The sequence below is a fragment of the Castor canadensis genome, chromosome 8 (genome assembly GCF_047511655.1).
Source record: "Castor canadensis chromosome 8, mCasCan1.hap1v2, whole genome shotgun sequence".
Taxonomy (NCBI): domain Eukaryota; kingdom Metazoa; phylum Chordata; class Mammalia; order Rodentia; family Castoridae; genus Castor; species Castor canadensis.
The window spans coordinates 2,343,322-2,360,724 of NC_133393.1; the positions used below are offsets into that span (position 1 = coordinate 2,343,322).

Sequence of the window (17,403 nt, forward strand, 5' to 3'; positions counted from 1 at the left end):
CACTCAACTGTGCCCTAACACTTTCACAGAGACCATTTAAAAAAACTCAGCACAAACATTTTCAAAGTGCATTACACAGAACAAGAAATAAGGGAACCCTCAGGTTGTGTGTGTGTGTGTGTGTGTGTGTGTGTGTGCCCAAAATAACTGGAGTACATTTATTGTAAAAGAAAATAATTTCTCACCTAGCTGAAACTCTTATGATATATAAGATTTAAAAATAGCACAATTTTGACTTTTTAGGCCACAAATTTAAGTTACTTCCAGGTTAATATTTTAATTCCCAATTATGATTTACACAGGTATCCCTGTAATTCCTCTACTCTGTATAATATATTCAGGTAAACATGCTGCTATATCAATTCATAGAAAAAACTACTTGCATTGATCCATCTGTTGATAAACACTTAATCAGTATCTGTTTATATATAATATTAAAAATGAGGGCTGGGGATATAGTTCTATGGTGCAGTCTTCTTAGTGTGCATGAGGCCCTGGTTCTGATCCCCAGTATACACACACACCAAGAAAAAAAAAAAGCTTCATAGCACAGTACAGTAATTATATTTTACAAGGTAACAAAGGGAAATGTGTTCCTAAAAACCAGTACAATTATGTAGAAAAATACTATACTATCTCAGCTTTTATAAATTTTTTTTAGTCTTACTATAAGTGTTTAACAGCCACATGTAGCTATTAGTGCTATACTGGATAGTGTAGATATGCAAATGAGAAAGATGTGAGCCAAAAGGCTTACAATTTTTTAATTCCATCTGTCTTTTATTTGCTCCAAGGCTTAGAATTTATCTCAGTCACTTTACTTTGCATTCTTTTTTTGGTGGTACTGGGGTTTGAACTCAGGGCTTCACGCTTGCTAGGCAGGTGCTCTACCACTTGAGCCACTCCACCAGCCCTTACTTTGCATTCTTAAAAACAGTACAAGCAAAAATAGAAATGTTTTGAAGTTCTGTATAGTACTTCTTAGAATGTATCAACAGCATGTGAGCCAATCTCCAAAAAACTATAGTTCCTAAAAAACAACCAACTTTACCTTTTTAGAGAATGCCCTTTAAACAGCAACATGCGGATACCAGTTTAACTGGTTTTCAAAACGGTCTCTGTATATAAAGGACATACAGCACACCATTTGCACATTAAAAACTTGTGCTGTTTATTCTAAGTTCCATGTAGCCAATTGATTCTCATAGAAGGCTTTTGTTGACTTTTGCCGAACTCTTGTATCTGCAGCCAACCTATGGTTGCAATTTGACCAAGAGTTTACAAATGGAGTTGCATCCCAATCTGCCAGCTCTTTCCCCAATAAATTTACTGTCATCAAATCTGGTATGTGACCTATTGTTAACGTATTTCTCACTCTTGTACAAATTACGTTTATTAAATTGAAACCTCTTTTGGCTTCAGCACTACTGATTGCAATTGTGCTAACTATCTTCTTAGCTTTTTGTGTAGCTAAGAAACATTGTTTGGCTTTATATCATTATTTACAAACTCCCTAAATTCACTCAAGTTAATTTCATATTTTAAAATTTCACACAAATGAAGTAACTTTTCTTCACCAGATGTCCACGGTGAAGTTATTTCTTCATAAGGCCATGTAGAAGGTTCTAGCAAATCAAAATAATTAAAAAGATTTTCATCATGGTTTCTGTCAGATAAAAGGCGTAAGTTCATTTGTTGAATATTTTCTAGTAACATACTCCTACGAAGAGCATTAAATTTATCATTTTTATTAAATGGAGTATCTTTAAACTTCTCTGAATTAACCAAATCTTCAACCTGAGATTCATACTTTCCAGTACCAATTTTTAAATTTTCCAATGCTTTTATGGTTTGCTTGATCAATTTTTCTGCTTTCTGAATGTTAGTTGATGTTGACTGTAATGCAGTTGAAAGTACTGAGAATTCTTCAAGAATGTCAATCATCAAAGCAAGGTCTTGCAAGAAATTCACGTTAGCTAATCTCTTTGCCAAACCAGGGTAAGAATGAAAAAAATGCATATATAGTGCGGGATATGCATGCCATGCAGCAGTAGCAGCTTGTAAACCGCATGCCGCCCATCTTGGTCCCATTACCCAGCCAATTTTATTAATTTCAATTTCAAGTTCTTTAGCTACGCTTCCTAAAAGCTTGGTTTGATTCTTATTAGGCTGATGATAAAGACAATAAATTTTATCAAGAAACACTTTAAAATGATTAACTTGTTTTATTTCAGATATTGAATCATCAAGTGACAATTGCAATCGATGGTTTAAACAGTTCCAAATAATGACTTCAGGAAAGAGTTCTAACAATTTTATAGCTACTCCAGACTTTCTTCCCAGCATCAGATTAGCACCATCAGAACAAAATGCAATTGAATTTGCTTTCAAATACTCATTTGTAAAGCCGAAATCATTTAAAGTAGTGAACAATGTATTAAAAATGCACTCTGTAGTTGACACCAATTCTTTTAAAGCAACAAATAACGTTAACAGGTGCAGGAGCTGACAGAAGTGTACACAGAGGTGCTTTTCTTGGAAACTGCATATGCCTCATCAATTATGACAGACTTTGGCATTCTCTTCTACATTACTCTTAAATATCTTCATCTTCCTTTTGCAATATGTTCTGCTATCCTTGTTGCACTGTAGCGTGTATTTAAACAATTGACCTCTCCATTATTCTCCTGTAATTCTACTGCCCCTTCAATATCAGATAAAGGTCTATTATGTTTTACTAAACTGTAGACAGTGTTAAACACTTTTATAGTAAAATCAGTATTTTTACTATTTTGTTTATGCACTACAGTGGAAACTGAGTCATTAACTGAATCCTTTTAACAAACCTTGAATTTTACTGTGAGCTTTAGAAATGTCACGTTCCCTAATCTTTTTCCGAAGAAAAGCTTGCCTGGTAGTTTTATTACTACCATTAGGGGTTACTAAATAGGCAATCCATTCCTTAGACACATGGACATGCTTTTCTGCTTTTGGTCCCAAATGTCGAACTGTTGAGCAATCCTTACATCCCAATTTACCTTCTTTTATTTCAAGCCATTTATACTGTTCTGTAAACATAAATGCTTGTTTTTCACTCCAACAATCTGGAAGCACAAGATTATCTATTTATTTGTTGACCACAGTGGCCTTTCTTCAATGACTGCTGGATCAACATACTTGTAACTGGGTTCCTTTGACTTAAGACAATCCAGTGATTTTTGTTCCTATTATTACTTTCTGTGCCTGTTTTCACCTTCTTCACATTTAAAAAATGCAAACATTCACCCTCTCGTTTTGGCATTTTAGGAAACAGAATCTGAAAAATAATTTTACATTTGTAAGTAAATCTCATTAAAAGGTTAATGTAAAAAGTTCTCTAAATGATTTCTTTATATAATTTTAGAAATAAAGTTTCAACTAATCTACTTACCTTGAATTTCAGTTTATACCTGTAACTTCAGTGTGATTTGCTCTTTCTTGAAAAATCCTCTATCAGTTTTAAAATTCTATAGTCAACAAGTGTCACAAAAATCTATGAATGTTTTTTATTACGATTCAATTCTGTCAAAAACAGCAGTCATATGATTTGCAGATCAGTAGAGGTTCGACATGAAGAGTGATTTTTTTTTTCATTAATTTTAATAAGAGTGAAACAATGAAGACACACTAGAGTTCCACTCATTCATCAATGAAGATATCAATATCTTTGCTGAATTGATTGACTACTGCAAGGAAATTTCCTCAACTTTTTATACTATACATAGTCTAGCAGTTAGCAATATTGCAATCTGAAGTTTAACTAGCATTAACATTTTACTTATTTTAAGTTTAGATCATCAAAAAATAATTTCTCTAGCTCTGATTTGCATTTTACTGACTACCCTTAGGCACGTACTCCCTCCATGCTGCACCAGGCACACTATTATGGCATTTCTGTCATATGGATACAATGGATGCAAATAAGTTCAAGTGAACAGATACAAGGAAATGATAATTTGTGTATCTGTACATTTATATACTTTAATTTTTTAAACTCCCATGTTTACAATCAACTCACAAATTGCAGAAAACCTCACAGACGATTCTTGTAACTCAGTTGAAACCACCTCTCGCATGCTATCGCCCATAAAGAACCAAAGAAACAGAAATATAATGTGCTTACATCACTGTGGTGGATGTGAGGCTCTTCATTACCACCACAAACCAAGTCAATGTACTCAAGAACTGGTCTTGACAGTCCTTCCTAAAAAGGAAGTAGCAAATTTGTAAGTCATTTACAATCATCCAAATTAAGTCTGAGTTTACAATTAGTAGCGTGCTTTTTTGGTTGAACCTGGCAAGGGATCCTCTGAGAAGACAATCTTTTTTTTTCCCTTTGGCGGTACTAGGAATTGAACTCAGGGCCTTGTGCCTACTATACCAATGCTCTACCACTTGAGCCAGGCCTCCAGCCCAGAAAATCCTTCAAGTATCACAAAATAATCAGAAATAAAGAAGGCACAAGAAAAGATTCAAAAATGTATGAATATGTAGTAATGACAAAACTCCAAAGGAGTCTAAACTTACAAAGAGGAATAAAGCCATGTGGATTCCTTTGGGAATTCCAGAGAGAATTAAAAAGACACAGATTTAATGGAACAGTATTTCTAAGCTGAAATGGTTTTCAATAATCTCAAATACCTAAGCTCAAAACCATGGAGTTCGACAACTCTGCTTCATCCATCACATTCTTATATAGTCAAATATCAATCTTCTCTAACCTTTCTTTACATGCATGATACATTATTATAGACCAGGCCATAAACACCTCAGTCAAAAATCTACATTTTATTCTATAGGCGAAGGAATCAAATGTTAAGATGGGAACGACATTATTATATAATTGCACTACACATTATATAAATTACATAATAATGTAATAATCTGTAAGTAATAGGTTTTGTCTCTGAATGTATTTTAAAGTAGAATTAAATTTTCATTGTCTTTTTATATGGCACCATTTAAATACAACAGGAGTGTTTTTAATAAGTTCTGATACTGCAATTTCCTTGAGAGAATATAATTCACTTTTCCATCTGAAGATGTCAAGTCTTTGTTCCTCTATTTGGAACAAGGTTAAAAATAAGAGGTACTGCCAAGCTGGTTCCTCTATTTAGAAAAAGATTTAACTACAAGGGGCTTTATCAAGCTAGATATTCAAAACTTTGTATGTAAAAAATTTTCTGTATTTAAAATACAGCCAACCCTCTGTATCCCTGAGCTCCATGACGGATGAACCAAAGATGGAAAATATGCAGAAAATCAAAATTGTGCCTGTACTGAACATGTACAGACTTTTTCTTGTTACTGTTTCCTAAACAATTCAGTACAAGTATTTACACAACATCCACAGTATACTAGGTGTTAAAGGTAACACAGAGATGACTTAAAATACACGTGAGGGTATACACAGGTTACAAGAAATACTATTCTACAAGAGTAGAATACCTATATCTGTATATGTAGAAAACCTACATCTATAGGTTTTGGTATTTGCAAGGTCCTAGAACAATGCCACATGGATAGTGAGGGATAACTGTGCAATTTAAATTATGAGTTTTAAGCCAGGCATGCAGACTCATGCCTGTATTCCCAGCTACTTGGGAGGCAAAGATCAGGAGGACAAAGGTTTGAGGCCAGCCTGGGCAAAAAGTTAGCGAGCCCAAGCTCATTCAATAACCTGGGTCTGGTGGTATGCCTGTGGTCTCAGTTTTGCAGGCAGCAGTAAAGAGGATCACAGCCCGAAGTCAACCCCGGGGGGAGAAGGAGGTCACATGAGACCCTAACCAAAAAATAACTAAAAGGCAGAAAGGTCTAGCTCAAGTGGCAGAGCACCCGCCCAGCAAGTATGAAGCCCTGAATTTAAACCCCAGTGCCACCAAAAGAGTTTAAAAGTTTTAAACTTCAGCTGACTACAAGCCAGAACTAGCTCAGAACATATGATGTAATTATTTATTCCTCAGGGTAGTTCGTATCTTAATTTTGTAAACTCCTGTGTTGCTCAAAGGTATATAGGCCATAAAAAAAAAAGTGTCACTTTTACTGTTGTGCAAAACACCGTCAATATCATACTACCCAAAATTTCCTTTATGTCCAGTCAGGAGAAGTCAAAATTATTTTTCCTAAAGATCCATGGCACCCTCTTTCCAATTTTTTTCAATAAACAAAAAAATGTGTTTAATTTCCTGTTACACTGATCGTGCATTTGTTCCACAGTGCAGATTCCCAGGATCCACCTTGAATTCCACTTGCTAACACTTTAAAACCCCTGTCCCAAAGGGAATCAACTCAGCGCGCCCCCAGCCATGCGCGATGCTTTCAGACCAGCACCAACGGTCTGCATTCACTTTCGCGGGGGTGGGCTGGGGTGGGGGTGCCGGGCCTCCAGCCCTCACTGTTGCGCTGTGCTGTCACGCGATGACCTCAGAGGTCAGGAGTCCTCCAGCTGTCTGTCCCTCTCACGACCCTCCCTCCCTGTCCTCCACCTGCCCCTGGCTCGCCCTGCGCGTCCTTTCAGGGGATCATGTCGCCCGCTTCAAACCACGGCCTCGGGCAGGACGCTGCGCGCCCCGCGCTCGGCCCTGGTCCCCGTCCGCACCCCACGCCACGCGGCACCGCGTCCGCGCTGCGGTCACCAAGGCTCTACTTACGCCGACGAACTGAATGTCATCTTCGTTCTCCTCCGCCGCTGGCTCGCGCGCCGCGGGCCCGGCCGCCGGCACGGATCCTATCATCTAGGGAGAGAAGCGGGACACGCGTGTCCGTGAGCGCCCGCCCCGGGCCGGATCCCAACGCGCCCGCTGAAGACAAAAGCTCCGGGCCGAGCGCGCCACGCACGCCGGCAGACCGCGGCCGAGCGGACAGGAGGCTCGGGACCGGGCCGCGTCCGCTCCGAGGGGAGGCCGGGGCGGCCCCGGCTGCGGCCGAGCGGGGCGGCGGGGGCCGGGCGGCCATGGCTGCTGCAGGACGCCGAGGAGGCGTCGCCCGAGCAGCAGGCTCGACCCGGAGGAGGCACGGAGCCGTCCGCGGCTCGGCGCGGCCCTGAGGACGCCACGGCTACTCACCTCCGGCCCCGGGTCTCCCATGGCCGCTGCTCCGCCGCCGCCACGAATTCTTTTCCCGTCGTCGGGCAACCCCCTTACTCGGGCGAAGAGAGCTGTAAGACAGCTAGGAATAAAGCGCGTCCCTTCCGGCTGCTCCCGGAAGGAGCCTCCGCGCTCACTCCGCCACGCCCCTCAGCCGCGGTGCACGCTGGGAACTGTAGTTCCGGAAGGCTAGACCTTGTGCGCGTGCGTGAAGCGCTGAGCTGTCTGTGTTTTGTTCTGTTGGTTTGTTTTTGTTTTGTTTTGCAGATTTTCTTGGTTGTACATCTGCAAACCCATCTGTTAGATTTTTTGTGTATGTGTGGGTGGTGCTGGAAATTGAACCCTAGGCTGCCTGCACGTTCCTGGCAACATCTCTACCACTGAGTCCCAGCCCAAAGTTTTGTATTTTAACCACCGAAATTATAATTTGTAAGAATTTCTAACTCCTATTTTTTTCCTCTGAATATTCCTTTTTCTTAAAGCCAGATTGACTACATCAATAGTGCACACACATACAAGCATGTAGAGAAACATACTCTGAATAAGAATGAGAATTAGAATGACATTAGTCTTCAAAGAACTATGGCCAGACTTATAGGACACCCAGTTAAATTTGAATTTCAGATTGATGAGTAATTGTTCAGTGTTGGCATATCCCAAGTATAACATGGCATGCACTTAAACTACAAAAGTATTTCTGGTTCATCTAATTCACTTAACTGTGTGTCTGTGTTTATCCTGCAATCCTAATGTAGAAGCACTGGAAATAACTGCTCGGAATGAATTTGCAAAGTAGATTTCCCCTAAGAAAGCAAGAAAAAATAAAAGAGTGGCAATAGCAAACACCCTACCCTGCTCTTCTTAGCAAAACGAATGGTGCTCTACCACCTGAGCCACACCCCAACCCTTTTGGCTGTAGGGATCTTTATGATATAAAATTATATGATATTATATGTGATCCTCCTTTTTATTCTTCCCACCTAGTCAGGATGACAGGCACCACCATGCCCAGCGTTTATTGGTAGTGATGTGATCTCGCCAACTTTTTGCCTTGGCTGCTCTCCAACCACGATCCTTTTGATTTCCTCCTCTAAGGTAGCTAGAATGACAAGCATGAACTCTGTGCCCACCCCACTATGTTTTAAAAGTGCCTAAAAGAAGTTAAGTTGAACATAAAATACAAGGAGAATATTAAGATGAACAAAAGTGACAGAGCCTGGAAACAGAAGCAAAAGTATACTTTCTGAAAGCAAAAGTATACATTTCAGAAATGTCAACATCTATACCCCCTAAATCTAACGTCCAAGTGTAACGCCGTCGCAAGCTAAGTGTGAGCAGAAGTTCCTTCTTGGCATTTTGGTGATCTAGTTTCAAATTTAGAATCTCCTTCCCGTGGAAGGAGAATGGAAAATGGGGCATGTGGAATGTGGAATACACAGAGAAACATAAAAAGGAAAATAGTTTGCAGTGGGAATGAGCAGAGAGACAATTTACCAATTATCTCACTATCATTTATTGAATAAATCTTTCCAAACTTACTCAAGGTTCTACTTTAACCATATCCCAAATTCGTACACATGTGAATATATACACACATGCATGTTCTTCAATGACTCTCTGGGACTCTATTCAGTTTTGTTGTTTTCTTATTTCATACTTGTGGGCTTTTTGATTTTTGGCACTACTGGGGATTTGAACCCAGGGCCTTATGTCTACAACAACTCTGTCCTTTGAACTATACTCCCAGCCATTGGTTTTTCTTATTTTGGAATTCATTTTGGACTGATCTACAAAGCTGAATGAAAAATGCCTTCATTCTGTTACCCATAATGATATCAAAATATTTCAATATACTTTAAGGAAAGACCATACGATTTCCAGCTTAATAATACAGTTAAGTTTTGCAAAGGCAATTTCTCTTTCTTTTAGTAAGTGAAGTGAAATTACCTTACCAAGTAGTTTTTTTTTTAAGGAAATAGCATGAATCTTTGTAAGATTATTGTTTTCCAGTAAAATTGTTAGTTGTATTTACCATCTTGGCCAATGTCTACACATCCTGCCTTAGCACAGCTCCTTCTCAACAAACTAGCCTGAGTTAGGTGTAATGGCAATGCCTCAGTGTGTGAGTGAAGAAGCTAGAAAAAAAATTATACCTGAACATTGTATGTTAAGAAAAAAACAAGGCCTTATCTCTTTCCAATGGAGTTTATTTTATGTAATTAAAATAGTAAATGTCACATAAGTTATTTTGCAAGAACATTTACTTGTACAGCCACATTGTTATCAAGCAGTGTTTATGGAATGTCCCCTGGGTCCCTAACACTGAGCTTTGTAACGATTAGGGTATCTTCTTTTCCCCGTTTAAACATGACCTTGTGCATTGAAGGAGCATGGCTCCATGTTGCACAGTGGTCACATGAGAAGCTTTTGAAGAAGGTTTTATCTTTTGGTGAGTTACAAAATGGCATTCATCTTTTTGTGTGATTATCAAACCCATATTGTTTTTGTTTTTCAATTTACTTTTCTTCTACTACCATGAAAATAAAACAGTTAAAACTGAGTGGTGTAGCAATATAACTGACCAAATGCATATAATATATCTTTTTTGGGGGGAGGGTAGGACTGGAGTTTAAACTCAGGACTTTGCACTTGCAGAGAGGGACCTCTACCACTTAAGCCACACCTCCAATCCATTTTTCTGTTTATTTTATTTTTGTGTGTTTGTCATTGTTGTTTGTTTTTGATGGCACTGAGGTTTGAACTCAGGGCTTTATGCTTGCTAGGCAGGCATTCTTTCCGTTTGAGCCACTCTACCAGCTGCTCTGGTTATTTTAGAGGGAATCTCACAAACTATTTGCCTAGGGTGGCCTCAAACCTTGATCTCAGCTTCCCAAGTAGCTAGGATTACAGACATGGGCCACAAGTGCCCAAGGTATGCTATATCTTATACATGGTGTTTTAGGTGATATTAATGTTTTATATTATACATCTGTGATTAGTATATTTTGGACAATGAAAAGTTAGAATCAAGTCTGTGAAACAAGGATTATTCTGACAATTAACATGCTGTTTTACCACACCCAAAATTTAGATTTATTTGTTTTTTAGGAGTTTGGTAGCATAGTTTAATATGAAAAAGGTCTTGGTATTCTTGGCTCTTCTGCTCTCCCTGTGTTATACATTTGGAGAGAACAGAATAATCCGGTAATCCTATTTCCCTGATCTCATGTTTGAAGACATTGACTATTTCACACTTACTTTTCCAAAGATGTACTCATGCTAAAGACCCGAGGGTGACAATGGGGAGTGACTGGCACATAAATGCGCAAGGTTTGCTCAGGGCAATGACTGATCTGGGGGCTAAAGGTTTTTGGGAGGACAAGTGTTCTGACTGTCCTGTACAGAAGAGTATTCGGGGATACAGTAATGTGCACTTCCAAAGAAATCACACCGCATGCTTCTTTGACTGGTGGAAAGTCTCTGGTTTGATGCACCACTGGTATTTGAGGTGGATCTATATGCAGCTTCTTCAGCAAGGCTGTTGCTCAGCGGGAGAGCCCACGATGCTACACCTGTCACCACACAGGTGTCTGTGCTCACTGCCAGGGAGTATACAGATCGTCCTGTATGGTCCAGTGTTAGAACTGAAGATTCTAAATATGACATCAAACACAAGAAAAAAGTAGTGCACAGAAGAGGCAGACTAAGCAGAAGCATGAGGCTCTGCTGCTGTAACATGCTACACTGCTTTACAGTAAACTTCATTTCCAGTAAACTTTATTTCCAGTAGGAGTGCGTGCTAACAATCAAAAAACTATTGCATAGTAGGGACAGAAGTCAGTCACATAGTCATGGATCATCAAGTAGTATGCACTGTACATAACTGTACATGTTTGTTTTATACAACTGGCAGCTTGGCAGGTTTGTTTACACAGCATCACCACAAAGACACCATGTGTTACGATGACTACATCACTAGGAACTTGTCATCTTCATTATAAGCTTATGGGATCATCACTGTTGTGCATTCACCCAAACATCATAAACAGCATATGACCATATTAAGTTTGCAAAAACAAGACATTCCAGCCGTTATCAGTTAGGGCTGCTGTGTCTTTCTACTTCAACTGCCCACACGTAATGATCACTCTTCCTAATGCAACCAGGGAGTGGCAGCAGGCACGTCTGTGATCTTACTGAGAATTCACTGGGGTGCTTTTATGTGTCTTGCCATCTCCTTTTGTGTAGTTGCTTTACTGCTGCCATCTCAGTTCAGGGGATCTTCTAGGGACACTTGGAATATGGTAAGTTCAGAGACTATTTAAGAGCAGTCACTCCATAGAAAACTTGAAACTCAATAGAGGTTTCCCGAAATTTGACAAAATCCCCAAAATTACATGATATTAGTAATGAAGTTAAGAATGTTAAAGAGACCTTTGTAAACATTCAAAAAGAAAACTAAAAAGCACTTTTTCCATCAAATGTGTTAGAGGACAGTCTAACGCTATTCCTTCTATACAAAAGGTTGTTACATGATTTTTGTCAAATGAGAGGCAATTAAAAAAAATAGGGTAGCAGGGTGCTGGTAGTCATGCCTACAATCCTAGCAACATGGAGGCTGAGGTCCAGAGGATTGTGGGTTGAGGCCAGACTAAGAAAATAGTTCACAAAAAGCCCATCTCCAAAATAACCAGAGCTCTACTGCTCAAGCAGTAGCATGCCTGCCTTGCAACTGTGAAGCCCTGAATTCAAACCCCAGTCCCACAAAAAAAGAAAAAGGAGGGTAAAAAGCCAGACATGGGAGGGAGGATCCAAGATGGAGACTAGAGGGAGGAAGCAGATAGCATGAGCTCCATAAATCAAAAATCTTGCTGAGATGCTGGAGCCACACTTGGCACAAAAAAACCACCAAGAAGAAGCACAACCCTGAGACCCAAACCCCCAGCCCACACAAAGATTCTCCACACCACGTTGCGCTGAGAAACCACGAGGACTCCTGCACTGCCAACACCAGCTCCAAACCTGCCTGGGAGACGCAGGCCAACAGGTGAGCAAATAAGCGGCACGAGGTACTCTCACAGCCACCCCGGGGATAAACCAGCATAGCCCCCTAGACAGACTGACCCCCGCCCTGCAAAAAGGGAAAACAACCTGAATAATAAATAAGCAACTGAAAAGGACACCCAGCAGTGGAGGCAGGGTGCTCTGAGTGCACTGGGGAAGGGGGGAGGGCAAGGAGCTGTCTCCATGGGAGCATTTAGTAAACAAAGCCTGCAACAGTAGACTGCTGGCAGTAGATGGGAGATGAGCTGCTGCCTGAAATAGGGCAGATAGCGATTCACAAAAATGCCTCCTGACCCAACCACCTGGCGAGACTACAACAGAGCTACTGCTTAAATACCAACACCAGGACAGGATGCTGAAGGAGCAACACCAGAACCACTAAGACTGAAATTTCATTGTTCCTGAACCTGGATTTTTTTTCTCTTTTTCTTTTTTCTCTTTCTCTCTAAATGCTTGTTTAGTTCACTGTTGGTTAGTACCATCTCTCCCTGTTGATTTCTTTTTTTTTTCCTGTTCTTTCTTTTCTTTCTTTTACTTCTTACACTTTCATTCTAGATCTATTTACTTTAATTATTGTAAGCTAGCTAATACCAAATTACACACAGAACAGGGACAGTAACATCACCAAGTGGAATGATGGGAAGATGGAAAAGGAATGGAAACCATTCGCCCCACAAAAATAAATTAGTACAGGCACTGGAGGGAAATGAAGAAAACCGAGAACCAGATTCAGACTCCAACTAAGCAAAGATAAACTATACCAAGGCATCCAACAATGCCCACAAGAACACTCTGAAAGAAAATATTCTGCAAGTAATCGATGAGAATTTCATAGAGATGATACTAGACGTGGTAAACCAAAATGTACAGGAGGCACTCAAGAAATTCCCAGACAACAAAAATAAAGAATATGAAAAAGCACAAGAGCAAATAAAAGAAACCATAGAAGCCCTAAATAAACACCAAAGTGAAACAGAGAACACCATAAATAGAAAGATAAATGAACTCAGGAAGAAAATTGACAATATTAAAGAGGAAGTGACCCATGATATGGAAAACCTCAGAAAAAAGAATGAAACAGAAATACAAAACAAAATGGAAGGTCACTCCAGGAGACTAGAACAAGCAGAAGACAGAATCTCAGTACGTGAAGACAAAATGGAAATTAAAGGAAAAACTGAAGAATATTAGTCAGACAACTCAAGACCAGTGAAAGGAATATGCAAAAACTTCCTGACTCCATCAAAAGACCAAACCTGAGACTCGTGAGCATTGAAGAAGGAGAAGAGGTGCAAGCAAAAGGAATTCTGAATATATTCAACAAAATAATAACAGAAAATTTCCCAAATCTAGAAAAAACTGTGCCCATTCAGGTACAGAAAGCCCCCAGGACACCAAACAGACTTGACCAAAATAGAACTATCCCACAACATATTATCATTAAAACAAGAAGCACAAGAATAGAGAAAGAATATTGAAGGCTGTAAGAGAGAAAAAACAACATACAAAAGTAAACCCAACAAAATCACAGCAGATTTCTCAATGGAAACCTTAAAAGCAAGAAGAGCATGGGGTGAGGTCTTTGGGCACTGAATGAAAATAATTTTAACCCCAGGATACTCTACCCAGCAAAACTATCATTCAAAATTGATGGAGCAATAAAAGTCTTCCATGATAAGCAGACACTAAAACAATATGTGACCACAAAGCCACCACTACAAAAGATTCTGCAAGGGATTCTGCACACAGAAAGTGAAAGCATACAAAACTATGAAAGGGCAGGCAGTACCAAACCACAGTAGAAGAAAGGGGAAGAAAGTAGAGAGTAACATTGATTCAGCTGCACACAATCAAACCTTTAACAAAGACAACTACATGACAGGAATCACCACATACCTATAAATACTAACACTGAATGTTAATGGACTTAATCCCCCCATCAAAAGACACTGTTTGACAAACCGGATTAAAAAGGAAGATCCAACAATTTGTTTCTTACAGGAGACCCATCACATTGACAGAAACAAGCACTGGCTTAGGGTGAAAGTCTGGAAGAAGATTTACCAAGCCAATGGTCCCCCAAAACAGGCAGGAGTAGCAATACTTATCTCAAACAAAGTAGACTTCAAACCTACATTGATCAAATGAGATAAAGAAGGACATTCCATACTAATAAAAGAGGAAATTCATGAAAAGGAAAAACAATTATCAACCTATATGCACCCAACGTCAATGCACCCAATTTCATCAAACATACTCTGAGGGACCTACAAACATATATAAACTCCAACACAATGGTAGTGGGAGACTTTAATACCCCCCTATCACCAGTAGATAGGTCATCCAAACAAAAAAAATCAATAAAGAAATCCTAGACCTAAATCACACCACACATCAAATGGACCTAGCCAATGTCTACAGAACATTTCATCCAACTCCTGCACAATATACATTCTTCTCAGCAGCCCACGGAACCTTCTCCAAAATTGATCATATCTTAGGGTACAAAGCAAGCCTCAGCAAATATAAGAAAACAGAAATAATCCCACACATTCTATCTGATCACAATGCATTAAAACTAGAACTCAACAACAAAAACAACAGTAGAAAACATGCAAACAGTTGGAAGCTAAAGTTTCCTGGAAGTTAATGAAAATGAAAACACGACCTACCAGAACCTATGGGACACAGCAAAGGCAGTCCTGAGAGGAAAGTTTATAGCCATGAGTGCATATATTAAAAGGACAGAAAGATCTCAAATCAATGACTTAATGATACATCTCAAACTCCTAGAAAAACAAGAACAAGCAAATCCCAAAACAAATAGGAGAGAAATAATAAAAATAAGAGCTGAAATCAATGAAATAGAAACCAAAAAAAAACCATACAAAGAATTAATGAAACAAAAAGTAGGTTCTTTGAAAAAATAAGATTGACAAACCATGGCAAACCTGACTAAAATGAGGAGAGAAAAAACCCAAATCAGTAAAATCAGAAATGTAAAAACAGAGACAGCAACAAACACCACAGAAATCCAGGAAATCATCAGAGACTACTTTGAGAACCTATATTCAAATACATTTGAAAATCTTGAAGAAATGGACAGATTTCTAGATACTATGACCATCCAAATTGAACCAAGAGGAAATTAATCACCTGAATAGATCTATAACACAAAATGAAATTGAAGCAGCAATCAAGAGTCTCCCAAAAAAGAAAAGTCCAGGACCTGATGGATTCTCTGCTGAATTCTATCAGATCTTTAAAGAAGAACTGATACCAACCCTCCTTAAACTGTTCCACGAAATAGAAAGGGAAGGAACACTGCCTAACTCATCCTATGAAGCCAGTATTATACTCATCCCAAAAAGGAGAACTATAAACCAATCTCCTTAATGAACATCGATGCAACAATCCTAAATAAAATAATAGCAAATTCAACAATACGTCAGAAAAGTCATCCACCATGACCAAGTGGGCTTCATTCCAGGGATGCAGGGGTAGTTCAACATATGTAAATATATAAATGTAATACAGCACGTTAATAGAAGCAAAGACAAAAACCACTTGATTATCTCAATAGATGCAGAAAAAGCCTTTGACAAGATCCAACACCACTTCATGATAAAAGCGCTAAGAAAACTAAGAATAGAAGGAAAGTACCTCAACATTGTAAAGGCTATGTATGACAAACCTACAGTCAATATCATAGTTAATGGTGAAAAACTTAAACCACTTCTCCTAAAATAAGGAATGAGACAAGGGTGCCCACTATCCCCACTTCTATTCAACATAGTACTGGAATTCCTAGCCAGAGCAATTAGGCAAGAAGAAGAAATAAAAAGAATACAAATAGGTAAAGAAACTGTTAAACTATCCCTATTTGCAGATGATATGATCCTATACCTTAAAGACCAAAAAACTCTACCCAAAAACTCCTAGATACCATCAATAGCTATAGTAAGGTGGCAGGATACAAAGTGAACTTACAAAAGTCATTAGCTTTTCTATACACCAATAACGAACAAACTGAGAAAGAATATATGAAAACAATTCCATTTACAATAGCCTCAAAAAAAATCAAGTACCTAGGAGTAAATTTAACAAAGGATGTGAAAGAACTCTACAAGGGGAACTACAAACCCCTGAAGAAATAGATCGAGGAAGACTATAGAAGGTGGAGAGATCTCCCGTGCTCATGGATTGGTAGAATCAACATAGTAAAAATGGCTATACTACCAAAAGCAATCTACATGTTTAATGCAATTCCCATCAAAATCCCGATGACATTCATCACAGAGATTGAAAAATCTACCCTAAAATTCATTTGGAAACACAAGAGACCATGAATAGCCAAGGCAATACTCAGCAAAAAGAACAATGCAGGAGGTATCACAATACCTGACTTCAAACTACATTACAAAGCAGTAGCAATAAAAACAGCATGGTACTGGCACAAAAACAGACATGAAAACCAGTGGAACAGAAAAGAGAACCTGGATATGAATCCACACAGCTATGCCCACCTTATTTTTGACAAAGGTGCTAAACATATACAATGGAGAAAAGACAACCTCTTCAACAAATGTTGTTGGGAAAAGTGGTTATCTGTCTGCAAAATACTAAAGCCAGACCCATGTTTATCACCCTGTACTAGTATCAACTCAAAATGGATCAAGGACCTTACTATCAGACCCCAAACTCTAAAGTTGGTAGAGGAACGAGCAGGAAACACTCTGGAAGTAATAGGTATAGGCAAGGACTTCCTCAATGGAACCCCAGCAGCTCAGCAACTAAGAGAAAGTATGGACAAATGGTTCTTCATAAAACTAAAAAGCTTCTGCACAACAAAAGAAATGGTCTCTGAACTGAAGAGAACACCCACAGAGTGGGAGAAAATATTTGCCAGCTACACAAAGGACTGATAACCAGAATATATAGGGAACTTAAAAAACTAAATTCTCCCAAAACTAATGAACCAATAAACAAATAGGCAAGTGAACTAAACAGAACTTTCTCAAAAGAAGAAATTCAAATGGCCAAAAAACACATGAAAAAATGCTCACCATCTCTAGCAATAAAGGAAATGCAAATTAAAACCACACTAAGATTCCACCTCACCCCTGTTAGAATAGCCATCATCAGCAACACCACCAACAACAGGTGTTGGTGAGGATTCGGGGAAAAAGGAACCCTCTTACACTGCTGGTGGGAA

General features: G+C 39.1%; 2 protein-coding genes across 3 annotated transcripts in view; both read right to left on the reverse strand.

Annotated features, from left to right (window-relative positions):
• Positions 1-827: 827 nt before the first annotated feature.
• On the reverse strand, positions 828-7,260 carry Kiaa1586 (KIAA1586 ortholog). The gene is given in 12 exon segments (XM_074081830.1): positions 828-1,473; positions 1,476-2,490; positions 2,492-2,525; positions 2,527-2,565; positions 2,567-2,615; positions 2,618-2,837; positions 2,839-3,125; positions 3,128-3,202; positions 3,205-3,316; positions 4,163-4,243; positions 6,690-6,773; positions 7,104-7,260. Coding segments are annotated over 12 exon segments (2,319 nt in total). The 5' UTR covers positions 7,125-7,260; the 3' UTR covers positions 828-1,171.
• Positions 7,261-9,310: 2,050 nt separating this feature from the next.
• Bend6 (BEN domain containing 6) overlaps positions 9,311-17,403 on the reverse strand; it is a 57,057-nt gene continuing 48,964 nt past the window's right edge. For both annotated transcript variants that reach the window (XM_074081867.1, XM_020160840.2), the window contains exon 7: positions 9,311-10,777. The gene's annotated coding sequence lies outside the window, so the exon portion shown is untranslated. The remainder of the gene's footprint in view (positions 10,778-17,403) is intronic.